The sequence below is a fragment of the Carcharhinus amblyrhynchos genome, chromosome 5 (assembly GCF_965287045.1).
Source record: "Carcharhinus amblyrhynchos chromosome 5, sCarAmb.v2.hapA, whole genome shotgun sequence".
Classification (NCBI taxonomy): domain Eukaryota; kingdom Metazoa; phylum Chordata; class Chondrichthyes; order Carcharhiniformes; family Carcharhinidae; genus Carcharhinus; species Carcharhinus amblyrhynchos.
The window spans coordinates 51,748,525-51,762,937 of record NC_137328.1 but is presented as its reverse complement, the minus strand read 5'-3'; the positions used below and the strand labels follow the sequence as shown (position 1 = coordinate 51,762,937).

Sequence of the window (14,413 nt, the reverse complement as noted above, 5' to 3'; positions counted from 1 at the left end):
TCCCAATGTCTGCCACCCCCTCTGATTACCAAACCCTCAAAATGTTTGATCCATCTGATGTCTGACTCCACACCTCTCCATGTTTGACCCACTCTTCCCCAAATAGCTAACCCACACTGAAACCCCCCCCAACTCCCCCAATGCCTAACTCCATCCTGCCGACTCCAAAAATATCCAGACTCACCTTGTCCAGACTCCCAAATCCCAGCCACTTACCTTCTCCTTAGCCTGTTATTTTCAATGGGATCTTTAACTCACCTGCTTTACGGCAGCTAGTGCTGTAAAAAAAAAGTCCTCCATCACTGCTGAAATATCTTGGAAAGAATGGTGACCACCAAATGTAGTAACTAATGAACTTTTTACTTACAAGATTAATTATGTACACAGTGAGAAAGATATTACTGGTTACTTCAACTCCAGTAGTCAGACTGCCTAGGACAGTCCACGCTCAGCCCTGGGATTTGCACACTTTGCCTGATTGGCTGAACATGACCTTCCAAAACCTTTAAGGGGTTTGCGACTACAACGTGCAAATCTTTTGGACTTTGTGATGGACTTGCTGTGTTGCCTGGATCTCATTTGGCCTGAGTCAGGAAAGTCAGGCAAGACACAGACTGAAGAAACTTGGTGCTGTGAAGTGTTAATCCAAATCTGAATGGCAATCCTAGGAAGTTATGGCCCATTATCTGACTTCATTCCTATTTAATAACTTTCCCTGTTAGCCACCAGTGGCTCAGTAGGACAGCAAACTGTATGATGTCTCTAATTTGATTTAAGGCCCAATTTGTTTAGTCTCCCAGTCTGGGCAAGGTTTAAAGGAGATGTACAAGGCAAGTTTTTTTTACACAGAGATGGTGAGTGCCTGGAACTTGCTGTCGGGAGAGGTGGTGGAAGCAGATATGATAGTGACTTTTAAGGGGTGTCTTGACAAATACATGAATAGGATGGGAATAGAGGGATATGGTCTCCAGAAGGGTTGGGGTTTTACTTCAGAGAGGCAGCATGGTCGGTGCAGGCTTATAGTGCCAAAGGGCCAGTTCCTCTGCTGTAATTTTCTTTGTTCTTTGATGATAAGGCTGGTTTACATCACATTTATGGTTAGAGGTAGTAGTTAGTGAATAGGATTGATGTTTGGTTAGAGTTAGGAGTTACAGTTTAGGTTTAAATTTGGGTGTCAAAGTAAGTGATTTAAAGGCTGGATTAGGACATCATTGATAGGGTTAAATTAGGAATTAATAGATTAAGACAGTAGATAGGATTGGGATTGAAGTGGAGAGTTAGTGATTAGGGTTAGGAGCCACTATTACTGGTACATTAACAACTATTGCCATTGTGTCACTGATGTGTTGCTGTTAATAATATCATTGTCACTAAACATATTTTTATTCATTTGTCTGTGTTAGGTAGTGTTTACTTGTAATGGATAAGGAAAAATTATTTTAGAACAAATCAAAAAAATTTCCTTCATTGTTTTTCATAAACTTATTTCAGAATTTATTCAACAATTTATATGTCTCTCTCCCACTGAACAACATAGTGGAAGATTTGCTAATGCATAGGTAAAACTGTTGTGGCTATCGCTTATTCATGTTCTATGTATCTGACTCAAACAAAATTGGCTCAAATACATGAGTAACCAACCAAATTAATTTTACTCTTGCTATGCATCTATCTCACAAACATCTTTTTAAATCTTATCAGCACACCTGTTCTCAAACACAATATCAACTTGCAACTGCATAACTTCCAACTCAATGTTAGTAATATCAGGCACAATTTTCTTTTGACCATAATGAACAGAATATTCCAATTAGATACAATCTTTTAGGTTGATTTTATGTAGATAGGTCAATAGTTCTTTCTATCGCTTTAATACTAATCACAATATACGTTCCTAACTTATTCAAACAATCAGTTTTAAAATTAAATGTTAAAATTTATCATTTTATTAATATTTCAATAAACAAATATAATTACAATGTGTAGTCTGGGTAAATGCCAAGGCTAGGATACCAACTTAATAACCTCTCGGGAAATCCCAAGGAGGGCAATCTTACCAAGAATATTTGAAGTGCCGTAAGAGTAGGAAAATGGGAGAAAATCGGGCCTTTTTTTTAGAGAACTGTGAGACACAATCGTACTCATTTAGAAAAGAGGCGAAGTGTGATTCTTGCCAGTAAAGGGAGTGGATGGAACCTTTTCATAGTGGGAAACTGACTGCAGAATACTAGGTTCACTATTATGCATACGTCCCGGTCTCCCATTGCACTGTGTTATACCATTCCTGTTTACCTTCTTACCGTAGAACTCTGCATCTATTGCATTAGTGTGATGTCATTACTGAATATCAATGGTTTCTGATTTTTTTTCATGGATAAAGTATTTTTAATGAAAGTTGTACAAAGAACAACACAAAGAGCCACATTATTGTTGTTTTATTGCCAACAGTCATACATTTTTTTAATAATCAACAAATACAAATGTAAACATAGTTTATGAAAAAAATGTTGCAATTCATTTATATTCAAAACAGCAGCCTCTGAGATACGCACTACTATCTGATCAAAAGGCACATTTTTTTGTAGCAGAGCTAAAGATTCAGTGTTGCCTGGCAGAACTTGTAAATTTAATTCTCTTATCTTCAGCAACTGTTTTGTAAGTTTTTAAAATTGTTTTCATTGACCTCCACTTCACTAATGATGAACCCTATGCAGTTAGCAAAACACTAGCATTTTAAGAGTTAAATATGAAGACAACAGTATGATTTGCCGGATACTGGGCATTAATTTCACATTTGTGCTAAGCTTGATGGTCACTTTCTATGAAATTGAATATAGTAGTAAAAATAGTCAAGAATTCTTTGACTTTTATTAGACTTGTCAAATTGACGGTGATTGGTAGCCATGGATTTGGTACATAACTTAATGAGGAAAGCCATCCCAACCAACATCAATCGCTAGTTTAAGCAACTTGCTCTAATGTTTTAAGCCTTCCAATTGATTTCAATAAAGAATTAATCTATTGCAGGCTTTGTGTGTATTTTATGTAAGCTTTCAATAAGCTAACATGACTTGCTGCTAAGCAAATATCTTGAAAATTGTTTGGCATGTTTGTGACATCAAAATGCTCTGTTACCTACAATTTACAATTATGAGAAAAACTGTAACATTCATTCAATTCACAGAATAAAATAATAATACAAATTCAAGAATTGTTTTTTCAATAATTTAATTATACTGTGGTAGATTCTGGTTGATTTAAATCTCTGAGTAATAAGCAAGTTCTCCGCATCCAACCACACAATAAGCCAGGTAAACCACCTTATCAATAAAATGTTTAATGTGGTGGTTAGATTTGATCAGCTGTATTTAAAATGTACATTGTGTTTGTTTCATACCAATATCAATTATATGTCTGTGTGCAAAAGCACATCATTCTCAAAAGAGTTCAAATGGTTTGCAAGTAAATGAAAAACATTCAAAGTGAAAATCCTGTGTAATAACCACTTATCAATGGCAGAAACTCTGTCATTATGGTTCTCATGTGTTCTGAATTTTTCAGATAAAAACAACACAGTCATAAAACACATTTCACATAAACACATTATTAGTAGGATTTCATTTACAATCTTCAAAGACAAAATAAATTACACCATCAATTTCAGGTTTATCACCAAATAGCTTATTGAAGATTTTGACTTTTTTTTCTAAAAGACTGTAGTTCCTTAAAATAGTAGCTGCAATTAAAGTCATTTCAGTTAAACATCTTCCTTTAAACATTTTAAATATTGTGCTTCTGTAGTGAAACGTTCCGTGTGAAGACATCAAGAAGAAAATCATAAAATATAATTTCGGCATCATGTGTGCTAGATATCAGCATTTCATCTGTACAATAGTAAATGATTCAATATCTCTTAGAAATATAATGATTCAAGTTGAAATACAGAGCATCAAACATCTTCACAACCTTTTTTTTTCCAACCCAATCTTTTGCATTATGTATTCAAGTAAAACCTTTGCTTCTTGTGAGCCACACAATATCAATTCACATAAATCAAACAGTTATCTTTGAAATTCAGAGATCTTCTCCCTGTTTCCACTAAACAATAGGCCAGGGAATAACAATTTCCACCAGGTTATTAAATCACATGACTAGCTCTGGCAATCATTGCTTTCTCTCAACTGATTGCTTCAGGCACAGTTCACTTCCAGCTGAGACTATAGGCAAATTGCTGTCACGGTGATGGCAGATAAGATGGCTAATGCTTTCAAATATATGATCTTTAGTCCGAACCTTTAAAAACAAACAATGAAGAATATAAAAAGTTTAGCGTCAAAAAATAGCATGCAGGCATTTTATATTTTCCACATAGGATTAAGCTGCTTTATCATTGCTTTGGAATACACTGTAACCTCTCCAGTCCGGAATGCTTAGGACTAAATCATTTCTGGATTTCAGAATTTTCCAGATTATAGATGACTTTAGAATGTGCAACCAAAAATGTGTGGCCTAGAAAATGCCGTAGTTATAATTATTTCCTTGAAATATAAAACAGTGTTAAAACATTGTAAAGCCATAATAAAAAATGTTTTACTTATCCAAATATCCATGCTACATGCTTCTGCTCCCTAAGTATTGAACTAAAATGATGCTGATGACATTGAGGATCTGTTCAAAGAATTTCTGGACAACTGCTGTTTCCAAACAACATATTTCCTGACTAGAGGGTCACAGTGTATTGTCAGGAAGTTTAAAAAATTTCTGTTTAACCATTCCAAGTAAATACAAACCAATTCAAAATTTTAGTTACTTGATTAGTACAAGCATTCATACCACATTCAGTAACCTGGATGATAACAGTTTACAGAACAGCCCTCTAGAGGAACAAAAGAGGCAGCATAGACAATGTGAGACTTTCTAATTTAATTGCAGCTCTTTGTACCAAATCCAGTTATAGTCATTTTTTCTTAAAGAAAAGTCTTAAAACTGCAGTGAATTAAAATTCTGTGTCCATTGATAGTTGGAAGATTGTAAGGAATAGAATATGCTTCCACTTCTTATATATGTTGTCAGCATCAGGAACCTCCAACTCAGGAACAGCACAGCCAATGCAGAAGAATGCTCCTGTCAAAGTGTCCCAGCAAAGAGCCTTAGCTCCAACTGAGAAAACTATCTCCTCTTGCTCAGAATGATAGTTCCATTTCCCATATCAAATGCATACACCCTCACACCCCACATCCACTTTCCAGTCTTTTGATGGCAAACCTAAACCTACATGTGAACGCATACATGTGTATGAGGAACTGAGTTAAGAATAGTCAAATTTATTTTGTTTACTGCAGCCAAGATATATTTTCCTTCTCATACGGCAATGACATTGAAAAGAAACATTCTAAAAATGAAAGGGCTTATACTGATCAGTTATTGAGCAACATTAGCTGTACTGTTCAAGAGGACAGGTGCCACTGCATCATTTGGAACGACATATAGAAGTGATACAAAGTTTAAAAATCTCATCACAATGAAACAGGTAAATTATTCTGTTTTATATATCATTAATGTGTTAACTGAAGTTAAGGTAATGTTTAAAATTAATCCATCTGTTGGAACTTTCAACATCAGCAATATTGATAATGGAAACTGCTGGACTTTCCACTTGTTGTACACCTGTCACTTCCATTGAAGTTAGTGGAAAGAAAAGTCAGATGAGAAATATGATGAGTACCCAATTCAATAGCATCTATTATATGTCCTATTGTAGTTGAAAGCTCAGCTTGTGTTGTTACGAGGTGTGAAGATTTAGTCAGGGGACTAAATCTCATACTGGATAGTTATCTTCATGGCTAATTATTAAAATTTTAAAAATGGGAGCAAGACCTTTAAAATGGCTGAAGGTACGTCTGTCTGTTACCCTTGATCAAAAACAGCTACCATGGCAGTATTGCAGAAACTTGTGCCTCGAGAGATATTTTTGATAAGAGAGGGGATTAAGGGTTATGGGGAGAGGGCGGGAATGTGGAACTGAGCCACGACAGATCAGCCATGATCTTATTGAATGGCGGGGCAGGCTCGAAGGGCTAGATGGCCTACTCCTGCTCCTATTTCTTATGTTCTTATGTTCTGTGGACTGCAGAGACCAAATTCAAAGAGAACTATACAAAGGCCATCTGCATTTCATAAGCCAGGTCTGGCAAAACAGAAACTATTCGTCTGCTAGGACAAATGACCTGGCAATCTTCCTTTCAAGTCTTAATGATTGGAACATTTAATAATCTCAGGGACTATGACAAAGGGATACATGCCCTTTGTCAAAGAAATTGTGAAGAGCTAAGGGTTATGTGATGTAAACTTCTAGCTGGTGGGAACAGTTATATTGCCTTGCTTTACTGAAAAGTCAGTCTGTCATTTTAATAAGTACAAGCAGCAGCATTGAAAAGGGGGTCTGCCTAGATTGAATACCTGGCCCCATCTACACTGTTTCTACTAGAACTTCTTTACCATTGCCTACAAGATTGATTCAGCTCTGCGTGCCTATCCCCTGCTGTGAGGTCAACTCTATTGGGATAGTACATTTTGCAGCATTAGGTTTCAACCAGTGGACATCTGTGAGGGATACTTCAATGGACATCGATACTGGACTTTGGACTTAGGTGAAACAATAATTATTTTCTCTGTGGTCTTTGCTCTGTAAACTTTCTTTTTCTCTATTCCTCTTATATGGTTTGAGTGAAAAGGAGGCAAGGTTGCTATCCTCCTCCCATGTTTGAGTGTATGCAAATAAAATTAACCCTTTGAGTTCATCTTAGCTTGATTTTGCTGTGGGGTCATTACTAAATAGTAGATTACATCAAAACTGAAGGGTTGGGAAATAGGTCACCATTTACAAAAAGCGGGGGAAAGCAAATCAAAATCAACTTTCTGTATACAGATGAACAGCAAAGGAAAAATCAGGGCTTTTTAAATTAAATCTCCTCCTATACATAATACTTTTAATAACATAGACATTCATTGCTGGCATTTAGCTACTGTGGTGGGTGAAATGTAATGTGCTATTGATGAAGTGAAAAAGGAAACCATGTTTGTAAGCCAACACAGGCAACAACAATGACCTGTATTCAGATCTCACCTGGAACAAAAAAGATAAACTAAGCTTTGGGGAGAGTGTGAGGAAAAGTATCCAAATTACTAAGTCATAATTTTATGGGTCCCTGGGTGGGATAAGCAGATGGAGGGGGGCGGTTGTGGGGTGGGGGGGGTATGTATAGTTGGGTACCATGGCAGTGGTTTCATGCTTACCTCCACAATAACTTTACCAAAAGCAAGGGAGATGCCAGGTAGCCCAGTCACCATAGGCCAATTAAAACCCTTAAATAGCTAATTGATAACTGCTGAATGGCCTCCTGCAACCAATACTAGGATTCTACTCATGATAGGGGGATGCCCTGCCAAGTCTCTGACCTGACCAATGAAATCTGGTATGCTAGTGACCACGCAAGAGCCACTGCCTCCTTCTTGAGGCCCCTCTACCATTGGATGCCCACTCCCTGCCCCCACAAGTGTTCTCCCCTATGGATTTTGCAATATACCAATGATCTCCATCACCCAAACCCCTTGCTGGGACTTGCTAGTCTTGTTCCTGCTGGGACCCTCAGCTGACGTGGATTCCATCGCAGCACCCTTTCCTTGGAATCTGTTGCAGTCCTGGCAGTGGCCACTGCTCCCAGTGATGGGGCTAGACAGCTGTCAACATCTGATGATCAGAAGCAGGTTTTCCTCCAACTCTTTTGAATTAAGCAATTAAACCGAATTAGACAAACTGAGGGACCAAGTAAAAGGGCCAGTCCCTTAAAGAGATACTGCCCTAAACAAAAAAAAACACATATGAAATTAGAAACATCAAACTAAAATGTGATTAAAGGGTTCAATAGGGCACCCAAGTCCCAATGAACATGGAATACCTCGAGGGTGCCAATGGACACTGCATGGTCCCTCTCCAAGGATACCCAGCTATGAATATAGTCATGGTAGAGGGGTAGTCAGTCAGGTTATGGCAGGTCTTCATCCAGGATGGGAGTAGAAGGCCCATCTCGAGCCAATTAATGGCCTGAATGTAGTGTTCAATTGTTTGGTTTTTAATTATGTGTGTCTGTTATCTGCTTATTGCGCATGATTAGTAAATCCTGGGAGTGGCCACTTAGAGAGAGAGAGAGAAACTGGAATAAGGCTGACTACTGTATGCAGACATACATTTTAAAAACATTGTAAAAAATGCTCCTGCACACATATAATCTGATGTATTATCATTCAACAATCGAAAGCATAAAATATAACACTTACAGCTGTTAAATGACTGCCTAGCGAACCAACTAAAGTGGGGTGAGCTTGTACCTGACTCTTATACAAGGTATTCCCAGCACAAGACTCAGCTCCAGGTTTTGAGAAGTTGCTCAATGTGAAAGACTGGCATAGGGAGTAGAGAATACATTCAAGATCAATACAGACTCTGGAATCAAGGATGAGTTCAGAGGAGGTGGATTTTAAAGGTCAGAATCAAAGAAATGGTGGGCACAACAAGGAAAGTAAAACATCTGCAGGAGGTTTCCCAAGTAAGGTGAGCATCACAGAATCATACAATCCCCTACAGTGCAGAAGGAGGCCATTCAACCCATCAAACCTGCACTGACCACAATTCTGTCCAGGCCCTATTCCCGTGACCTCACATATTTACCCTACTATTCCCCCTGACACTAAGGGACAATATAGCCTGGCTAATGCACCTAACCTGCACATCTTTGGACTGTGGAAGGAAACTGGAACACCCAGGGGAAACCCACGCAGACACTGGGAGAACATGCAAACTCCAGTGACCCAAGGCCAGAATTGAATCCAGGTCCCTAGCGCTGTGAGGCAGCAGTGCTAACCACTGGGCCATCACACCACCCAAGAAGTTTACAGAAAAAAAAAGTTCTTGTATTTGATTTGTTATTGGCTCAAGACAAATAGGGGTAAATAAGATCTATAGGATGGATTTTATAGCGACAGCAGGGATCCCACTGCCTGGGCTGAAAATGGGCTAGTGAACCTACATTGGCTGTCAGTGAGACCTGGGGGCTATCTCTTGTTGGCTGCAGTCAATTAAGATATCACTGCCAGCACTGCCATCCCGATTAAGTGCCTGCCCATAACAGCTGCTAGTGAATCAGAGGCAAACTCAGAAGCAGTGGCCACTGCTGGGACCACACCTGGAGCATGGGGACCCTTTGATGACCCTTACAGTGAGGTAAGTGGGATCTGGAATGATGGTATCAAACCAAGTAGGCCCTGGTGAGGTCATGGCAGGGGTGGGCGAGGAGATGTCGTTGAGGAAGGCAACACCATGGCTTTAGGGATGACTATTGCTGCTATGGAGGCCCCTCCAAGGGTAAAAGGGTGCTTGAAAAGGAAGCTACCATCCTCCAAGCCCCTCAGGATGCAGCCAAGGAGGGAAAGGCACCCAAAATGCCAAGAGAGGCAGAAAGAGGTCTATAATTGACCACTTAAGTGCTCAATTGGCTCCAGGTTCACAGGCCAGATCTTTCCTGCCACTGATAAAATGGCATTGTGGATGGGAGGATGATGAGCATCCTACCCCATGCTTTCCCATGTTATCTTACCAGCCTTTCCACCTCCCGCCCTGTGGCCAAATGTCTGGTAAAATCCAACCATTAGCATGAGCAGTGGAAGTGTGGTTGAGTTGGAGTTTATAGAGGGAGGGCTCCTTTATATTTATCAAATATTTATTTCTCTGCCTTTATCAAGAGTGTTGAATGAGACTAAAGCACATGCTTTATAGATTCCAAGTCAAAATAGCAAATGTCATCTTATTTCAAAAGGGGCAAAATGTCATAGAGCTCAGTGACAACCTGGTTAGAGAGAAGAAGGTTAAGAGGTGACCTAATTGAGGCATACAAGATAATCAGAGGGTTAGATAGGGTGGACAGTGAGAGCCTTTTTCCTTGGATGGTGATGGCTAACACAAGGGGACATAGCTTTAAATTAAGGGGTGGTAATTATAGGACAGATGTCAGAGGTAGGTTCTTTACTCAGAGGGTAGTAAGGGCGTGGAATGCCCTGTCTGCAGCAGTAGTGGACTCACCAACTTTAAGGGCGTTCAAATGGTCAGTGGCTAGGCATATGGATAACATTGGAATAGTTTAGGTTAGAGGGTCATTAGATCGGTTCCACTGGTCGGTGCAACATCGAGGGCCGAAGGGCCTGTACTGCGCTGTAATGTTCTATGTTCTTAAAATCCCCCAAAGCAAAAACCAGATGGTTTGCTTATGGGGTGATGTAATCTGAGGGAAGAAAACAGAATGAGATATTGAAATACTTTAACACCAAGAAGTAAGAAGCAAAGAAGAAAAAAGCCTTTGCAATGGTACAGCAGAGATTTACCAGAATGTTACCAGGATTGAAGGACTTAGGAGAGGTTGGAAAAGTTCGGGCTGGTTAAGAGGTGACTGAATCAAGGCTTTCAGGGTATTGAGAGGTTTTGTTAGAGAACATAGGGAAAATTGTTCCCTCTGTTGACATGGTCAATAACAAGAAGTTATGGGTTCCAGGTTCTTGGTGAAAGATCTAGAGGAGAGGTGAGAAGAATATCTTTCACTTAGAGAGCTGTTGGAATTTGGTATGTTCTCCAACGATGGCAGTAGTAACTGAGTCCTCAAATTATTTTAACACCATCCAGGCCAAAGGAGCCTGCTTGATTGGGACCTTTCCACAAATATTCACCCCCTCCACCATTGAACAGTGAAGCAGTGTATACCATCTACAACAGGCCTTCCCAAACATTTCCAGCCATGGAATAGTGACATCCCAAGAGCATGAGGGAATCTCAAGCATTCTCATAATGTTGACACACCTGTTTGGCTGCAAAATAGGTGTGAATACAGAAATCAAATGTAAACGAGTCTTTCCTAGCTATATCTCTGCATATATTAGGAATTAGTAAGAGAAACACAGTCACAAATACATTCAACAATTACATGGCCCCCTCACATTAACCTCTGCCCAAGACATCCTCCCATGGCCCTTTAACATTAACCCCTGGAAATACTACCCACTTTAAGTAATCTGGTAATAATTAAAAAGTCATCCTATTAAAAAGAATACTTAAGTCTCACTTTTTATCATTTTTAATGGGAGGAGTGATACTGGAAATCTGATTTTCATATCAGACACACATACCTCTCTCTCACTCACACACAGACTCATGTCTCTCTCACATTTACCCCCTTCTCTCTCACACACATCCTCCCCCTCTCTTTCATACGCACATTTTCATCCCTCTCTTTTATACACATACACTCTCCTCTCTCATGCACACACTCAGCTCACACATCCTCTCACATATACACACAGTCATCCTTATACACACACACACTCATCCTCTCTCTCACACACACACACACACTCTCACCCTCTCACACAAACACACTTATTCTCACACACACATACATTCACTCTCAAACACACACACACACACACACACACACACACACACACACACACACACACACACACACACACACACACACACACACACACACACACACACACACAAACACACGTATCCTCAGACACATGCTCTGATTTCTCTTCAGATCAGGTTAACCTTTCATCTTTCAGTAAAGATTTCCGTGGAGAGGAACAAATTATACAATAGCAAAGGAACCAAGACAGAGGGAGTTCAGCTATGTTGAGTTCCAATGGAGTAATGTTGGAACCTTACTCCATTGGTCTCTACTTTAATGCTAGGAGTATTACAGGTAAGACTGATAAAGTTAAGGGTGTGGATTGACCCATGGAATTTTGATATTGTTGCCATCACAGAAACATTGAGGGAGTGGTAAGATTGGCCACTCAATATTCCTGGGTATAGGGTCTTCAAGCAGGACATGGGAGGGTGTAAAAGAGGAGTTGCTATTAATTAGGAGTCAGTTACTGTAGTAAGAAGGGTTGGAAGGGTCTTCAAATGAGGCTTTGTGGTTACAGCTTAGGAATAAAAAGAAAGCAGTCACAAAGTTGGGAGTATATTATCAGACCCCATGTGCAGACAAATCACTGAGGGTACAAATAATAATAATAGGATAATTATATTAGAGGATTTAAATGTCCCTGACATTGATTGGGATTGTCATAGTGTAAAGGGTTTAGAGGAGCAAATGTCTTGAAATGTATTAAAAGAGCTTTTTATGTCAATATGTAAAAAATTCAACAAGGGATAGTGCAGTGCTGAATCTAACTCTAGGGAACAAAGCCCAACAGATGTTTGATGTGGCAGAACGGGAGCATTTTAGTGAAAGTGACCACAACACAGTACAATTTAAATTTGTTACGGAAAAGGAAAAAGATGGACTGCAAAAAAACGGTTTTGGATTGGGGCAAGGCAAATTTTATTAGAATAATGCAGGACCTGGTCAAAATAGACTGAGCACAGCTTCTTGTGGGAAAATCTACAGCAGGGCAGTGAGAATGTTCAAAAAGGGAATGGGGAGAGTATAGACCCAACATGTTCCCTTTAGGGTGAAATATTGGAGCAATGAGCCCAGAGAACCCTGGATGTTTATGAATATTCCAGACTGGATATGAAAGAAAAGAGAGGTTTTTTAGGAGGTACAAAAGGAGCAAATCTGTGGAGGTTTGAGTGGAGTATAAACAGTGCAGGGAGAACTTAAGAAAACAATTAGTAAAACAAAGAGAGGGGATAAGAAAGCACTGGCCGGAGGATTCAGGAGATCAAGATATTCTATAATATTCTATAAGAATATTAAGGGGAAGAGGATAACAAGGGTAAGAGTAGGGTCCATTAGGGACCAAGCAGGCAATTTGAGCGTGAAACTAGAAGACATCGTAGGGTGTTAAACAAGTCTTCATTTAGGAGGAGGAGGATGTAGGTACAGAACTCAGGGAGAGGAACTGTGAGGTTCTTGCACACAGGGAGTGAAGAGATATTGGAGGTACCAGGCTTAAAAGTAGACAAATCCCTAGGTGCAGACGAACTTTTAATTCTGCTCTGACCACAGAGGAGGTGCCAGAGGATTGGAAGATAGCTAACGTGGTTCTGCCTTTTAAGAAAGGTGATAGAGGTAAACTAGTGAGTCTCACATCAGTGGTAGAGGAACTACTGGAGAAAATTCTGAAGGAGAGAAGTAATATCCACTTAGGGAGGCAAGGTTTGATCAGGGTGGTTGTAGAGAGTTGTTTTTCAAACTGGAGGCCTGTGACCAGCAGTGTGCCTTAGGAATCTGTGTTGTGTCCACTGTTAATTGTCATTTATATTAATGATTTGGAAGAGAATATAGGAGGCATGGTTAGTAAGTTTACAGATGACACCAAGATTGGTGGCATAGTGGACAGTGAAGAAAATTATCTCCAATTTCAACGGGATCCTGATCAATTAGGCCAGTGGACTGATGAATGGCAGATGGAGTTTAATTTAGACAAATGCAAGGTGATGCATTTTGGTAGATTGAACCAGGGCAGGACTTACTCAGTTAATGGTAGGGCATTGGGGAGAGTTACAGAACAAAGAGATCTAGGGGTACATTTTTATAGCTCCTGGAAAGTGGAGTCACGGTGGACAGAATGGTGAAGAAGGTATTTGGCATGCTTGGTTTCATCGGTCAGAACATTGAATACAGGAATTGGAACGTCTTGTTAAAGTTGTACAAGACATTGGTAGGCCGCACTTGTATACTGTGTGCAATTCTAGTCTTCCTATTATAGAAAGGATAATAATCTAGAAAGAATGCAAAAAAGATTTACTAGGATGCTACCAGGACTTGATGGATTGAGTTATAATGAGAAGCTGAATAGACTGGGGCTTTTTCTCTGGAACACAGGAGCTGAGGGGTGATCTTATAGAGGTCTATAAAATAATGAGGGGCATAGACAAGGTAGTCAATACCTTTTCCCAAAGGTAGGGAAGTCTAAAGCTAGAGGGCATAGGTTTAAGGTGAGAGGGGGGAGATACAAAAATGTCCAGAGGGGCAGTTTTTTCACACAGAGAATGGTGAGTGTCTGGAACAAGCTGCCAGAGGTAGTAGTAGAGGCGGGTACAATTCTATCTTTTAAAAAGCATTTAGATAGGACGATGGGTATAGAGGGATATGGGTCAAATGTGGGCAATGGGGATTAGCTTAGGGGTTTTAAAAAAAAGGGTGGCATGGACAAGTTGGGCTGAAAGGCCTATTTCCATGCTGTAAACCTCTACAACTCTATCACTCTAGGAATATTCAACATGGCTTTGTTAGAGGGAGATCATGGCCAATGAATCTGATTGACTTTTTCGAGGAGATGACCGGGTGTTAAATGAGAGTAGTGCAGTTAATGTTGCCTGTATGGATTTCAGCAAAGCCTTTGACAAGGT

The 14,413-nt window shown here is 39.7% G+C and overlaps 1 protein-coding gene across 1 annotated transcript in view; it reads right to left on the bottom strand.

The window, feature by feature from the left end:
- Positions 1–2,437: 2,437 nt before the first annotated feature.
- Positions 2,438–14,413, bottom strand: part of shc3 (SHC (Src homology 2 domain containing) transforming protein 3) — a 235,110-nt gene continuing 223,134 nt past the window's right edge. The window contains exon 12 of the mRNA XM_080188764.1: positions 2,438–4,293. Coding sequence (XP_080044890.1) covers positions 4,165–4,293 — 129 coding nt within the window. The 3' untranslated portion in view covers positions 2,438–4,164. The remainder of the gene's footprint in view (positions 4,294–14,413) is intronic.